General features: G+C 40.9%; 1 protein-coding gene across 2 annotated transcripts in view; it reads left to right on the top strand.

The window, feature by feature from the left end:
* The window catches only part of LOC132383447 (uncharacterized), a 78,663-nt gene extending 62,626 nt beyond the window's left edge, over positions 1-16,037 (top strand). For both annotated transcript variants that reach the window (XM_059954417.1, XM_059954418.1), the window contains exons 7-9: positions 3,348-3,424; positions 9,081-9,179; positions 12,279-16,037. In XM_059954417.1, coding sequence (XP_059810400.1) covers positions 3,348-3,424; positions 9,081-9,179; positions 12,279-12,539 — 437 coding nt within the window. In that variant the 3' untranslated portion in view covers positions 12,540-16,037. The remainder of the gene's footprint in view (positions 1-3,347; positions 3,425-9,080; positions 9,180-12,278) is intronic.
* The last annotated feature ends 736 nt before the right edge of the window (positions 16,038-16,773 follow it).

The following is a 16,773-nucleotide window of genomic DNA, read 5'->3' as shown; positions in this document are numbered from 1 at the left end:
GAAGTGGTCAACAATGTTCTTTCAGGTCAGATCAGTTGCCTCCTGCATCAGTACAGGGGGAATTAATAATTCCACACAGGGGTTTATCAACTCAAGCTGAAGAATACTAATTTGTTACTAGTGGTGCTTCAGAATGTTATTGTACTAAATCTTCCAAGCTACAGTATATTTGAACTTCTCCCCAACACAGAGCAGGTATTTGGGTTATCAAATTTAGCTGTATTTCTTTAACTACTATATTTCTTTAAAGTTACCAAGTCTTTGTTGCACTTTTCCCACTTCCGACAGGAGGAAAAATTAGACTTTTGAATGTTGCCTTGTGGGAAAATTCTAGTTCATTAGAAAAGTTAAAGTGGAAGGCAGGCAAATCCAGGGCAAAAAGCAAAAAGAGCCACTTTCCAACATAATTGTATAAGGGCTAAGAGTGTTGTGAAAACAAGCCTGAAGGCTTTGTGTGTCAATGCGAGGAGCATTCGTAACAAGGTGGATGAATTGAATGTGCAGGTAGTTATTAATGAATATGATATAGTTGGGATCACAGAGACATGGCTCCAGGGTGACCAAGGATGGGAGCTCAACATTCAGGGATATTCAATATTCAGGAGGGATAGACAGGAAAGAAAAGGAGGTGGGGTAGCATTGCTGGTTAGAGAGGAGATTAATGCAATAGAAAGGAAGGACATTAGCCTGGAGGATGTGGAATCGATATGGGTAGAGCTGCATAACACTAAGGGGCAGAAAACGCTGGTGGGAGTTGTGTTCAAGCCAGGAAATTAGAAATGCGTGCAATAAGGGAACAGTAGTTATAATGGGTGACTTCAATCTACATATAGATTGGGTGAACCAAATTAGCAAGGGTGCTGAGGAAGAGGATTTCTTGGAATGTATACGGGATGGTTTTCTGAACCAACATGTCGAGGAACCAACTAGAGAGAGGCCATTCTATATTGGGTATTGAGTAATGAGGAAGGGTTAGTTAGCAAGCTTGTCATGTGAGGCCTTTGGGTAAGAGTGACCATAATATGGTGGAATTCTTCATTAAGATGGAGAGTGACATAGTTAATTCAGAAACAAAGTTTCTGAACTTAAAGAAGGGTAACTTTGAAGGTATGAGACGTGAATTAGCTAAGTTAGACTGGCAAATGATACTTCAAGGGTTGATGGTGGATATGCAATGGCAAGCATTTAAAGATCGCATGGATGAACTAAAACAAATGTTCATCCCAATTTGGCAAATGAATAAACCAGGGAAGGTAGTGCACCCATGGCTGACAAGGAAAATTAGGGATAGTATCAAGTCCAAAGAAGAAACATAAATTAGCAAAAAAAAAAGCGGCTCACCTGAGAACTGGGAGAAATTCAGAGACTAGCAGAGGAGGACAAAGGGCTTAATTAGGAAAGGGAAAAAAGATTATGAGAGGAAGCTGGCAGGGAACATAAAAACTGACTGTAAAATCTTTTATAGATACGTGAAAAGAAAAAGATTGGTCAAGACAAATGTAGGTCCTTTACAGTCAGAAACAGGTCAATTGATCATAGGGAAGAAAGACATGGCAGACCAATTGAATAACTACTTTGGTTCTGTCTTCACTAAGGAGGACATAAATAATCTTCCGGAAATGGTAAAGGACCGAGGGTCTAGTGAAATGGAGGAACTGAGGGAAATACATGTTAGTAGGGAGGTGGTGTTAGGTAAATTGAAGGGATTAAAGGCAGGTAAATCCCCAGGGCCAGATGGTCTGCATCCCAAAGTGCTTAAGGAAGTAGCCCAAGAAATGGTGGATGCATTAGTGATAATTTTTCAAAACTCCTTAGATTCTGGATTAGTTCCTGAGGATTGGAGGGTGGCAAATGTAACCCCACTTTTTAAAAAAGGAGGGAGAGAGAAACTGGGGAATTATAGACCGGTTAGTCTGACATCGATGGTGGGGAAAATGCTAGAGACAGTTATCAGAGATGCGATAACAGCACATTTGGAAAGAGGTGAAATCATCGGACAAAGTCAGCATGGATTTGTGAAAGGAAAATCATGTCTGACGAATCTTACAGAATTTTTTGAAGATGTAACTAGTAGAGTGGATAGGGGAGAGCCAGTGGATGAGGTATATTTAGATTTTCAAAAGGCTTTTGACAAGGTCCCACACAGGAGATTAGTGTGCAAACTTAAAGCACATGGTATTGGGGGTATGGTATTGATGTGGATAGTGAATTGGTTGGCAGACAGGGAGCAAAGAGTGGGAGTACATGGGACCTTTTCAGAATGGCAGGCAGTGACTAGTGGGGTACCGCAAGGCTCAGTGCTGGGACCCCAGTTGTTTATAATATATATTAATGATTTAGATGAGGGAATTAAATGCAGCATCTCCAAGTTTGCAGATGACACGAAGCTGGGCGGAGGTGTTAGCTGTGAGGAGGATGCTAAGAGGATGCAGGGTGACTTGGATAGGTTAGGTGAGTGGGCAAATTCATGGCAGATGCAATTTAACGTGGATAGTTTGCAAGAACAGGGAAAGAGATTATTATCTGAACTGTGGCCGGTTAGGAAAAGGGGAGATACAAAGAGACCTGGGTGTCATTGTACACCAGTCATTGAAGGTGGGCATGCAGGTACAGCAGGCGGTGAAAAAGGCAAATGGTATGTTGGCATTGATAGCAAAAGGATTTGAGTACAGGAGCAGGGAGGCTCTACTGCAGTTGTACAAGGCCTTGGTGAGACCACACCTAGAATATTGTGTGCAATTTTGGTCCCCTAATCGGAGGAAAGACATCTTGCCATAGAGGAAGTACAGAGAAGGTTCACCAGATTGATTCCTGGGATGGCAGGACTTTCATATGAAGAAAGACAGGATTGACTAGGCTTATACTCACTGGAATTTAGAAGATTGAGGGGGGATCTTATTGAAACGTATAAAATTCTAAAGGGATTAGACAGGCTAGATGCAGGAAGATTGTTTCCAATGTTGGGGAAGTCCAGAACAAGGGGTCACAGTTTAAGGATAAAGGGGAAGCCTTTTAGGGCCGAGATGAGGAAAAACTTCTTCACACAGAGAGTGGTGAATCTGTGGAATTCTCTGCCACAGGAAACAGTTGAGGCCGGTTCATTGGCTATATTTAAGAGGAAGTTAGATATGGCCCTTGTGGCTAAAGGGATCAGGGGGTATGGAGAGAAAGCAGGTACAGGGTTCTGAGTTGGATGATCAGCCATGATCATACTGAATGGCGGTGCAGGCTTGAAGGGCCGAATGGCCTAATCCTGCACCTATTTTCTATGTTTCTCAGTTTCTGTTACCCATTCTAGACTGTCATTTGCTAGATTTGAGCTAAGACTTTTCTTTTCACTTTTTAAGAAATGACTGAACCTATGACTGAATTTACAACTATGGAAACAATAGCTACAACATCTGCTCCAACAACAATAGGCAGTGTGAGTATTCATTATTAATTTCAGCACAGTGTGAGTGGATGCATGCTTATCCTGTAAGCCGTTTAATCAATGAAATTACAGATAATGTTCCAAATAATGTTTCTGTTTTTCAACCTTGAGAATTCTAAGATGTTATTGAAAAGAAGCTACCCCAATAAATAAGAACTTAGAGAAATATTGAGAATGGCAGGGCCAAGATTGGATCTAACCATGTTCTAAGGGGTGTACAGTAGGGTGATCCGCTTTTCCCCATTTTATTTAATATCGTTATGGACATCTTTTTATGTTCATCAGGTAGTTACTCTTCTGTTTTTTGTTTAGCTGATAATACAAGCAGCCTGCCATCCTGAGACACAATTCCAGTGGGGCCTTTCAAGAGTCAGGATCTAAATGCTGCCTCTGTACAAGTCCAAATATGCTGGGAGGCTTCTGCAGGTCTTACTTGTACTGTCCTCCAGGCTTTGTGAATGAGAGGAACAATCAAACTACAGTGTCAACAGTCTAACTTTCCATCACTGAGAATCCCCACACAATAGTTATAATGTGTTGTACTTCCACGCGACCCTTCATACACGGAAGATCTTTTAGCACTGAGTTCTACACTGACTCCCAGAAGAGAAATCGTGACAGTCCCATACAAAGTTCAAAAGTTGAAAGTAAATTTTATTATACAAGTCCATAGATGTCAGCATATATAACCCTGAGATTCATTTTCTTGTGGGCATACTGTAAAAACCATAACAGAATCGATGAAAGACCACCCAACTAGAGTGTTCAGAGTGCGGAAGACAACAAACTATGCAAATACAAAAAGAAGATATAATAATAAATAAACATCAGATGAAAGTGAATCGATTGGTTGTTGGAACACTGCAAGTGAGGTGGGGGCAGGTTCAGGAACCTGATGGTTGAGGAGGTAGTAATTGTTTGTTCTATTGCCTATATTGTCTCTTACAGCTCCATTAGCTCCCATTCAACTTTTTATGCTACTTACATATGCCATTTCCAATAGAAATTAACAGTAGTAAATGAACATGGCAGAATATGTTTGGCATGTTGGTGCACTGGGGGAGACCCAGTCAGTCATAGTGAAAATACAGCATGTAAGCTCCATGTAGATGTAGAATACACCTTGTGGAGCTACTTGGACATGTCTTCAGTGATGAACCCGGGGTCGTAAGATGGTTCGGGTCTTCAATCATCAGACACCCCCGCCCGGGCGACCCAGCCGGGGGTGATCAGCCCCCGACTTGTGTCCAAGTGGTGCACTAATCCACGGATTCCCCCTCCAGATCCACAGCCACCGCGAGGCCTTTTCAGCAGCCTCCAGAATGTTCTCGGTGGCTCTTCTGCATTGCAGCCCTTCAAATCCAGGGAATTCAAGAGTCCGTTGTAACGAAAGGCCAGCAAAGCCCAGGCTCCCAGCTTCGACTGGCTCTCCAGGCATCGCTCCAACATTCTGCAACAAGATCTGTGTACCTAGCCCTCTTGCACTCATTGACCTCTTCAATCCGGTCTTCCCAGGGGACAGTAAGTTCCAGCAGGATCACTGGCTTTGTAGGCTCAGATATTAAAACCATGTCCAGGCAGAGCATAATAGCTGCGATGATCTTGGGAAACTTGAGCTGTCTCCCTAGGTCGACTTGGAGCCCAGTCTCATGTAGTGGCAAGAAGCCCACCTGAGGAGCTAGGCCGAAGTTGAGCCTTCTCCCCCGCTCTAATAAAGGTGATGGACTGTTTGGGAGCACACTGATTTTTGCTGTCTTGAATCGCTGTGCTGATTGTGTCCGCCACAGACCTTAGGGTGTGGTCATGGTGCCAGTGGTATTGCCCTTCCCCCAATGCTTTCGGGCAGCAGCTGAGGATACGCTCCAAAGTGCCCCTCTTCTGGCACAGTTGGCACACTGGAGTGTTTGCCATGGCCGGGCTGGGGAGAACGACATAGAGTGATTGGATGAGAAACTTGATGGCAATGGTTCGGCTCTCCAGAGCTCTGTCCAGGTGAAATTGCGAGGTTCCGCATGCTCCCATCTAGTCCAGGTGCCTTGTTTGTACATGCTGACCATCCTGTTGTATCCTTCTTCCTCCACTTCTGCTCGTATCTCGTCCTGAACCAGTTGGCGCTTCTCCTTCCCATACAGGGCAATGCTGCCTAAGGTCTGGGGTTTCCCCAGCTACCTCCGGAGAAACTGACTAATGGCCTTCTCTGGAGCCTCCACTCTTGACGTTGGCACCTTGTAGACTAGAAGGGGGCAGAGTAACCTTGACAAGACTCCGTGTTGGTACATCCAGGTTTTGAATTTTCCTGGAAGCCCTGATTTGTCAATTGCAGTGAGCCAGGTTATCAAGTCGCTTCTGGTTTGTTGAAGTGCGGCTGTGTCCTTCAGGGAATGGGCGAAGATCTTGTCCAGGCTCTTGACTGGTTCTTCTGTCACCGTTGGAATCTGGATCCCTCCCAGGGTAAAGTGGAACCGGTCAGCCACACTTCCAACTGGGGGCCTGCACCTGCTGCTCCACCATGCTACCAGCAAACTAATGCAGAGACCATCATATGTCCCTCTCATAGAGTTACGGGGCAATACTGCACAGTCCGTTCGGAGCAACGAGTTCATGTCCAGCACTTTGTTCGCCTATCCTCCCAATTTCCTTTGTTCAGCTCATATCCCTCCAGGCCCCTCCCCTCCACATACATGTCCAAGTGCCTCTTCAATCATACAATTATACCTGCCTTGCCCACTTCCTACAGTCACTACCTCAGTGCCTTGGCCAATGAAGGTCAGTGTGCAAAATGGCCTTTTCACCACCCTATCAGCCAACAATGTCACTTTCAACTGACTATACACTTGTAATTCTAGATCCTGCTGTGGCATTACACTCCTTCCTACCCTACCATTCGTGCTGATTTGACTTTGTGCATCATCTCACATTTATTTGCATTGAACCCATTTGCCAATCCTTGGCTCATTTCTCTAAATGATCAAGATCCCCCTGTAATCTATGATAACCTTCTTCATTTTCACAAACACCTCTTAATTTTACATAATCTGTAAACTTACTGACCAAGCCCTTTTGCATTCACATCCAAATCATTTTTAGAAGTAATGAATAACGAGGGCTCCAAAACCACCCACTAGTCACTGGTCTCCATTCTGAAAGACAACTTCGAGTCACCAAACTCTGCTTCCGCTGAGTCAAGTCTGAACCCACCTAACTAAACCTCTGTGGATTTCATGTGACCTCACCTTCCAGACCACTCTGCCATGTGAGATCTTGTTGAGGCCAAATAGACAACATCCATTCCCTACCCTCATCTACCTTTTCGGTTACCTCTTCATGGAGCGCTAAAAGATTCATCAAACACAACTTTCCTTGCACAAAGCTATGTTGACTCCTCTTAATAAGAATTTGTCTATCCAAATGATGGTAAATAATCTTCCTCAGAATACCCTCTGTTAACTTCCCCACCACTGAAGTCAGCCTGATCAACCTGTGGTTCCATGGCTTGAATACTACCCTTCTTAAACAACAGAATAACATTAGCTACCTTCCAGTCTTTGGGAATTTCAGTACTGACTAATGATGAAGCAAGTATCTCCACAAGCCTCTTCAATTTCCTCTCTCACCTCCCACAAAGTCCAAGGATATACTTAGTCATGTCCTGGGGATTTATGCACCTCTGAAAATCTCTCCTCCCTGATAATACAAACGTTCTCCAAAACATCTTCACTCATTTCCCTTATTTCCTGAGCAATTGTAATTTTCTTCTCAGTAACTACAGAGAGGAAATATTTGCTAAAATCCCACCAAATTCCACTGCTTGAGACATAGATGGCCCTGCTGATATCTAAGAGGAAATATTCTCTTCCTAGCCACTCTTTTACTCTTAATATATCTATAGAGCCTCTTGGGACTTTTCTTAACTTTATTTGCCAAATCTATCTCATACTCTCTCTTTGCCCTCCATATTACCCTCTTAAGAGTATTCTTAATCTTTTTTTAGTGACCAAGGGATTCACCATTCCAAACCTCCTAAACTCTATGTATGCTTCCCTCTTTTGCTTGACCAGAGCCTCAACTTGGCAAGTTTAAAGGTCAAAGTCAAAGTACATTTTATTATCAAAGTACAAACCTGAGATTCGTTTTCCTGAGAGCATACTCAGAAAATGTATGGAAAAGGATCTGTAACAGGATCAATGAAAGATCAACCAGAGTGCAGAAGAGTCCCTGAACTTGCCAGGTTATAATATTGCCAAAATATAACATAACTTCTTTCTAAATATGTTTCTGAACAAACCGTGGAATGAAGGAAAATGTATAGGGTTCCTGCATGTTTAGTCTTATTGATCTACTAACCTGACTGCCTTTTCACAATGTGCTGTTAAAAAGAATTGTTTCCACAAGCACTTGAAGCTTGTATTTAGAATATGCTTCCCTGGACTCTTGATATCATATTCTTAAACCCTTCTTATTTGCCATCCATTACTTTCCCTTCAAGCAGTCTTCCCCAATTAACTTCCAATACATCAAGCCTAATACCCACAAGATTAGCCATGCTCTAGTTTAGGACTCTAACCTGTGGATTGGTCCTATCCTTAAAGCTGATAGTATTCCTTGACTATCTCCTCAGTTACTTGTCCTACCTCATTCCCCCAAAAGCAGGTCCAGTATTGAACCCTCTCTTACCCTCTCATACTATTCTCATGCTAAGAATACGAGGGGTGATTGATAATTTTGTGGCCTAAGGTAGAAGGAGTCAATTTTAGAAAATCTAGCACATTTATTTTTCAACATAGTCCCCTCCCAGCAGTCATGGAACACACAGATCCCTTCTTTGGAGAAGTCAGGGTCTTGGACTTCCAGAAATGGTCCACAGCAGGGGTGATTGATAAGTTCATGCCCTAAAGTATAAGGAGGTGAGTTATACAACGAGAGTTGTATGCACGTGCAGTTCAACTCTTTGAGTGATTATACAGAAAGTTTGAAGTTAATAACTCATCTCCTTCTACCTTAGACCATGAACTTATCAATCACCCTTGTAGACTGCTCCAACTACTCTCTGTACCAAGTTCAGTGTAACCAAATTCTTATACAAAACAATGATTTTATGACTTCTCTAGTCTATGGCCTTAGTGTGCCGTACATCTTCTTTACTCTTCTATCCACTTCTGTTTCCTTTCTCAGGGAGGTATGAACTTGGATTCCAATAGCAGTTTTATTGGATATTGGACTCTCATTGTAGCTTCAGATTGAGGGAACAGATGCTGACAAATCTGAGGGAAATTGCCTTACAGCAGTTTCTATCCCTCTCAGTACGTCAGCATAACCCAAAAGGTTGGCAACGGGTCGAGACCCAACACAAGCTCCAAGTGCTTGTGGAAACTTTTCTCTTTAACAGCACATTGTGAAAAAGGAAGGCAGGTTAGTAGGTCAATAAGACTAAACGTGCAGGAACTCTGTCGATTTTGTTCAGAAACACATTTAGAAAGAAGTTTTGTTATATTTTTACTTGGCTTTTTCAAGTCAACACAGGCACATCTGTGACATGGAATTAGGTTTAAAAAATGCTTTCCTTTTGCCGAGGTAGAAAATGCTCAAAGCTTCTCTCTGCGTTGCTCTATAAATTGACTGAGATATTTTCCTCAAAAAAATGTTGCAGGGCAATAGGTGTGGCATGGTTAACTGTACTGGAGATACCTGCTACCAAAGTCAAAAGGTCAAACACGAATACTGCTCTGAGACAGAACGATACTGCAAGGTAAGACCTATCTAATTTGTATATAGATTTGATAGATGGGCAATATGTATGAAAAAAAAAACAGCTTAACGTCAAGAGATGGCATTCTGCACTGTCTCAGTGAGAGATGTAAGGGTGATTCTGGTTTGTTCATGAGCCATGACCTTCATGTTTCTGGTAAGTTCATATTATGTGTCTTTATCCACACTTCAGCCAGAATTTGGTTGGAAATGGATTTGAAGATCAAAGTTAGAAGGTTTTGGTTCAAAGCCACAGTATTGTTGCTTATTACCCAGCCCCAATGAAGTAATTTAATATTAATTCTGTCGTATATTTAATAATTCAATATTATTTGAGTAATCTTGTGTATATTGTTTGATTAAGCATTCTTATCTGTTTAAATAATTATCTGTAAAAATACATTAGTTGCATACATCATCGCGTTACCAAGTGATACATGCTTAAAGTAAATGTGAAGTTAGACCCAGACAGCTCAGACTCCCGTGCCTTCCTTTGAATTAATTTAATTTTACAAAACCTAACAGTGAGCTCTGCTGGTTTTCTCGTTTTGGTCAGAGCAGCTGTCACACCAAACCATGACGCATCCGGATAGGATGCTTTTTATGAAAACCGGTGAAGGTCAAAGGGGATATGTCAATTTTCTTTAGCCTCCTGAGGGTACAAAACATAGCCCAGGCCATGAGGTGTTTTTAAAACGAACTCGAGACAGCTACGGACCCATTCAATCGCAGCGAGGAACAGCGAAACAGAGAGCAACACGTTTCTTTGGATGCTCCTATCAGCTTTATTTGCCAAGCACGCATCAGAACATACTGGGAAATGCATCATTAGTGCCCACAACCAATGCAGTACGAGGAAGTGCTGGGAGGCGGCCCCCAAGTGCCGCCGTGATTCCAGTGCCAACACAGCGTGCTGACAGGTTACTAACCCTGACCTGTGTGTCTATGGAACTGGAGTACCTGGAGGAAACCCACATGATCAAAGAGCGAACCTAAAATCTCCTTAAAGGTTGTGGGGCTGTGAAGTATTACGCTAACCGCTGCACTATGGTTGCGGCATGGTAGCGTAGTCATTACGATACCAGTGACCCGGGTTCATTTCCTGCCGCTGCCTGCGAGGAGATTGTACGTTCTCCCCATGATCACGTAGGATTCTGCCCACAGTCCAATCATGTAGTAGGTTAATTGGTCATTGTAAATTGGCCCATGATTAGGCTCTAATTAAATCGGGGGGATTGCAGGGCCGTGTGGCTCAAAGAGCTAGGTGGGTCTATTCTGCACCGTATCTCAATACATAAATTAATTAATTAAAAATAAATGCCACCCAATCATGTCCTGACTTTCACAAGGATGACCTAGCTATGGAAATCATCACCTTTGTTCAAACTTAGACTCAGTAGAAGCTCAGAAATGAGATGGGATGGACAGCCCATTACATCAAAGCAGCATTTGACTAAATATGGCCAATAAAATAGAAGTCATTGACCATCAAGGAGAAAATATTCTACTGGTACAGTCATACATTGCTTGAGGTATAGCAGTTGTTTTCATTCCTAAGGCACCAATGCACGAAATCTTGGGATCAATCTCCTGGCTCAAACATCAGTGACCTTCTCTGCACCCTTACATCTGAAGTGGGGATGTTTGCTAACAACTCCACAATGTTCACTTCTGACACAACCCTTCAGAATGTAGATCAGCCTATTAGCACAGAGCAACAGCTGGAATATTTTGGACATGAGTTGATTAAGGGGCAAACAGCATTCCAGCCACACAACTTCTGAGCAATGACCATGTCCTTTAAGGCAAAGCCTACACAATTAGACCTAACATTCAATGATATTACCTTCACTGAGTATCACAGCAGTAATATCCTGAACGTCATCATTGCCAAGAAACTCCATCGGACCAAGCACAGAAATTCCAGTGCAAATACAGAGAACTGAACAATACAAGGAGCAAATCAGAAACTGACACACTGTGGTGTAAGACCACTTCTTAAATGCCCATAGACTTATCACTGACTGCAAAGCTTGTCAAGGGAATGATGGCATTCTGTCCACGTGCCTGAGTGAGTGCAATTCCAACAGTTTAAGTTCAATATCAGTTAGTACAAAGCAGGCTGGTTAAGTCATATTCCTATCCTTCTGTGCATTCATTTCTTCCAGCACTGGAGGCTATGTTGTTATTTCGGTAGCTTATTCCAATAAGAACCCTTCTTCTACTTCTAAACTGAACAGTGTATAGAGCTAACTTCTCCTGCACCCTAGTCTGTCAAAATGTAGTCAGTCAAGCAGGTTTTCTGGCTCTTTTCTTTTCAGAAACACCCAGCCTGTACCTCACAGGTCCAATATGTCTTTGTTTTTGGCTACCTCTAACTCTGCCTCTCCCTCTCCAGCTCCCACCGTCCAAAAGTGTATTAGTTGGTAAGTTAATTGGTCATAGAGTCATAGAAAAGTGCAGCAGGGAAACAGGCCCTTTGGCCCATCTAGTCCATGCTGAACCATTTAAGCAGCCTACTCCCGTCAACGTGCACCGGGACCATAGCCTTCCATATCCCTATCATCCATCTACCTATCCAAATTCCTCTTCAACATTGAAATCGAACTTGCATACACCACATGCGCTGGCAGCTCATTCCACACTCTCATGCCTCTCTGAGTGGAGAACTTTTCCCTTATATTCCCCTTTAACTTTTCACCTTTCATCCTTAACCCTCGACCTCTGGTGGTAGTCCCATCCAACCTCAGGGGAAAAAGGCTGCTTGTGTTTACCCTATTTATACCCCTCATAATTTTGTATACCTTTATCAAATCTCCTCTCAATCTGCTACATTCCAAGGAATGAAGTGCTAATTTATTAAATCTTTCCTTATAATGCAGGTCCTCTAGACCTGGCAACATTAGTGAAATTTTTCTCTTTACTTTTTCAACCTTATTTACATCCTTCCTATAGGTAAGTGCAGTGCATTGTGGCCATGGCAACCAGCCCATTCTACTTTGTCATTTGCAGTTGTGGAAATTAATGGGAAGGACTACGATGGATGCTAAGTGGCTGAAGCCTAAGCTAAAAATGTCCTTGTTTTTTTCCATTGACTTAGCTGGAAAAGGAGACAAGTAGCAACAGATGGACAAGCGGCTGTGACGGTAGCTGCAACACAGTCTCATCTGGATGTTCTTCCAGCGGCAGTGCAGCAACATGTATCCAGGAGTGTTGTGAGGCAGCCACTGAATCCTGTCTGAAGTTAGACGGACAAGAATATTTGTTGGGAACTGCAAGTATGGCACAGTCTATGAAGGTGATGATGTACACAGTTGCTGCATTTGCTTTGGCTAATCAGTTTTCTCCCTTTAGTTTTTAATAGCAAGAGCCGATAATTGACACCAGACTTAATAAAATTCGGACATCAGCACCACACTGCATAAGCCTTTTTATGTCAGTATTCAAAGTGAGCAGATTTTTTTCTGTGAAACTAATTAGCCTTAATATAATTAAAACTACAAATTTATCCACCCAAAAGAGGATTATAGTATAGATAATTGGTTTCAGTTCTGTTGAGGTAGTAATTCTCTCTCTTTCTCTCTTTGTCTTTCTGTCTATCTCTCCCTCCCCCCCTCTCTCTCTCTCTCGCGCTCTCTCTCTCTCTCTCTGTTTCCTCTCTCTCTCTCTCTCTCTCTCTCTCTCTCTCTCTCTCTCTCTTTCTCTGTGTTTCCTCTCTCTGTCTCACTTTCACACTCTATAAGTATCATTGTTAAAAAGACCAAAAGCTGCGAGTAGAAGTAAGGAGAAGTAAGGAAAGGAATTCAGAAGAACATGATCAAAATCAGATCAAAACATTAAAAGGAGCATGAATGCTTTAGCTCTGTCAACACCACAAGAATTTTACCATGTTAAATGTCACAGTCTCGAAATATTCAGTGAACAATGTCCTTCAAAATAGATATAGGCTTTATCAAGGGCCATTGAAAATAACCAACAAATACATTCTAATTACAAAAGAAAGCAAACCACTTTCAATATTTCTGTTTTTACTTAAAGTTGCCTTTTGGTTGTCTCAATGCGTGATGCAAAATGGTTGAGAAAATGGGACACCGTTTCCTTGCCAATCTTAAAAAAAATATCAACCATAGGCCAAATGTTAGCACAGAAAGCAGTGTTTATTCACAGATATGTGATACTGAAATGGATATCAATAGTTTGAAATTTGATGTGCGGACTGCAGATGGCGTGACATAAAACATGAACTTCTCTGGAAATTTTCATCTCTATAGCACCGTGTTATAAAAATGCATAAAGAACTATACAGAAAAAGGCTTATGCAGTGTATGTCATGGTTCTAAATAAGCGTCAATCATTGTAATGTCAATTGATATATATTATAAATAGTTAAGGGGCCTGTTTAGTACTGCAAGGCTGCATTGTTGAAATATTTTTAGCTTATTGTAAATAACAATATTACTCTTGCTCTTCATTATGCAATGGAGGAGGTACAGAAGTGGGTATGGAAGTATGGTAGGGTAAACATAAAGGAAATCTAAGAAGTATTCAGATCTCAGTAACTGCTATTCTCCACTCTAATATCCTCCAATATCCCTCTTAAATTGCAGATCATGCTGAACCTGAGGCAAACTCCATTTCATTTTTGGTTCTTTACTACAGGCCATTCACCCCCTCTTACACCTGCAATGTCATGCTGGTATTTTCCTATAGCACTGCTTTCCTGTGCTAGTCCCACAACCTTTAATTCCTTTAATTATTTACTGAAAACTCAGCAACATCAGTTTCAATCTTCCATCTGGTTGTTTCTGTCTGTAATGGAAAAGAGCCATTATCTGTGAAAGAGTGAGGGATGTAACGAGCTCATTGGTCATCTCTCCCCAACTAATTATCATTAAATATTACATGTGTAAGCAAGTAACATTCAATATTGAACACTTTTAGATGGGAATAATATTCATAGTTTCTAAAGCAGATTTTACGAGCAGTTACCTAGAAGCCAAACAGACTGAACAACAGGAAAGTATTTTCCTTATTTATTATGGTTAAGAACATGTGAGAATATGCATTAGGAATACATTAAAATTGTGGGCCGGCTGGTGGTGTAGTGGCATCAGTACTGGACTTCAAGGCAGATGGTCCAAAGTTCAAACCCAGCCGGGTCCCAACCTGAGAAGCAGCAACATCTGTGCAGAAGAAATCTACTTCTGCATCTTGCCAAGAAAACCCATGAGGTCACCACTTATTGACTGGATTACAAACATCAAAATTTGAAACTGAAATTTGGCATCAACCCAATCAGGTCGCGTGAACGTTCACTTCTCCGTATGTTGAAACAGGTTCAACAACTTGTTCTCATATTCATTTATCCTCCATAATTCAAGTCTCTATCATATCGAATATTGACATAATTTTGGCCAAATCTAGAATAAAGATCCACAGAAAACAAAAGAGATATTTCAATCTGGCACTGGAAGCATTTATTTTGTCACCTGGGAAAATGCGGTACTGTGGAAAACGCGGGAATGAAAGCTGATCTCTCACTCCCCAACCAACCCACTTCCATAAGCCAGGAGTTTCCAGAAGCACCGGTGAATGATTTGTATGCTGTGGCTTTACTGTTTTCCCTCCTTAGTATCTGCAATGAGTTGGCCTTATTTTTGGCATTCACTCTGTGCAGTTCCAGTGCTGAACAGGCCCTTTAAGAATGATCTAAGCAAAGTCAAATGTAAGTCTGAATGGTTGTAGTTGCTGTTATATTTACTGCAGAGCACACAACCAATTCAGAATCTGGCAAGGTCTGGTCACCCTGCTCGTCTGTGAATATGTAGTCAAAACCGATGTCTCGTGATGTTTGCTTCAACCACAAAATATATGTTTGATTAGAATATAATAAAATTCAAACAGAATTATATTTCTATAATGCTAGAGTAATGTATAGAATATGAATAAAGCATATAAGAGAAATTATATTCCTCACTTGAGCAACAATAATCTGTCTTTTTTTTCCCCTTTTTTTTAAACAACGATATTGGGTTTTCAGGAGCTGTGTCATTTCATTAGTTTTGCTTCAGATTATTAATTAATAAGAGTTATGAAACTTTCAATTTTTGTTAAAGGGGTGATTCCAATCTCTCAAAGAATTAACTGAAAGCAGCTGGAGGTTTTCAATTAGCATGTTAATATTTCAACCGCTTTACTCTTTCTGTTATGTGAGGCTCAGAGGTAATTAAGTACATTTGAAAATAGGAGTGTGTCCTGATGAAAAACTTTCCTCATGCTTCTCTAGTGAAGCTCACTCATTGAGATTGGTCTATTTTGCAATTCTGACCCTACCAAGTTTCCAGCAACACTAAAAATTATCAACAGCTACCAGTGGCTGGACACTTTGATAGATTGCTATTCCATGCTATAACACAATAAATAAATTAATAAATAAAATTAATTGAAGGTGCAGGGTTGATTTTCTGATTGGCTGACCATTGCTGTGAAGACTCTTGCAATAGTGCCAGATCACCAGTTAAAAAGTTCCTGATATTTTGAAAGCAGATAAAAGGATGAGCACAACTCTCAGATATATCTCTGAGTCTCCTGGCATTTTTGAGTTCTGCATCACTATAGAAAAAGAAATGCATATTTATTATCTAAGTATCATTAATGTGGTTAAATCAATTTTTCCATAATCTATCACAGAAATTTTTGAATTAGTTCAAACAAAAGCACAGCAGAAGATTGTTTTCCTGACAATGTCTACAAGTGTTTAATTGTGCTATTGTTCGGATAATGTTATTCTTTCAGGCAATTTCCATCAGTTCATAGCTCTATGTAGCATCTATGTTTAATTAAATGAGCTCTAATAAAATTAAACTCCAATACATATGGTTCTGTGGTGTTGTATTTCGCTACTTTAATTTTACAGTATTTTTTTGTAATTTTTTTTATTGAAGTTCATCATCAAACATTTCCATAAGATGTATTTCAGACATTGTACATGTCTATCACATATCTCCACTAAGTATTTATCTGAGGTATACACTTATAGAAAAGAGTGGAAAGAAAAAAAAAGCAAAAGGAAAGAACTATGTACAAGTAGGGGGTGATCTTTTTTTTACAACATATTGATTTGTGAGAATAAAATCAGGCCTATGAGGCATTATGTAGTTAAACCATTTTTACCAGTATGAATCAAATTGTTCCAGCTTATGATTAACAGGTGTTACCTTCTCCATTTTGTAAATGTCCATTGTAATTTCCATTCATGCATTTAAAGTTGGGCTCTCCTGTGATAACCTAGTAAGTCTTTTTACCAGCTACCAACAGTATATTCATTAAATATTTATCTCTTTTCAACCATTCTTGAGGTATATATCCAAAATATATGTATTTTAATGCTATTTTAACTCTAATTAATCTGGATTCCTGGAAAATTCTCTGTAGTTCCATGTGGAACTACCAGATTTTCCCTCCAAGATGAACAGCAGGCTTGAGACTCCTGCTCAAACATACTTGAAATCAGAGGTCCCAAAATTCCAGAGGGGATCATACTCTTGATTTTTTAGCTGTGCTCCTGGGAACTGTGCTTCCCGGAGCATAAAGAA

The sequence above is a fragment of the Hypanus sabinus genome, chromosome 30 (genome assembly GCF_030144855.1).
Source record: "Hypanus sabinus isolate sHypSab1 chromosome 30, sHypSab1.hap1, whole genome shotgun sequence".
NCBI lineage: Eukaryota > Metazoa > Chordata > Chondrichthyes > Myliobatiformes > Dasyatidae > Hypanus > Hypanus sabinus.
Note: the sequence above shows the minus strand (reverse complement) of the source record. Positions and strands in the feature narration are given on the sequence as shown.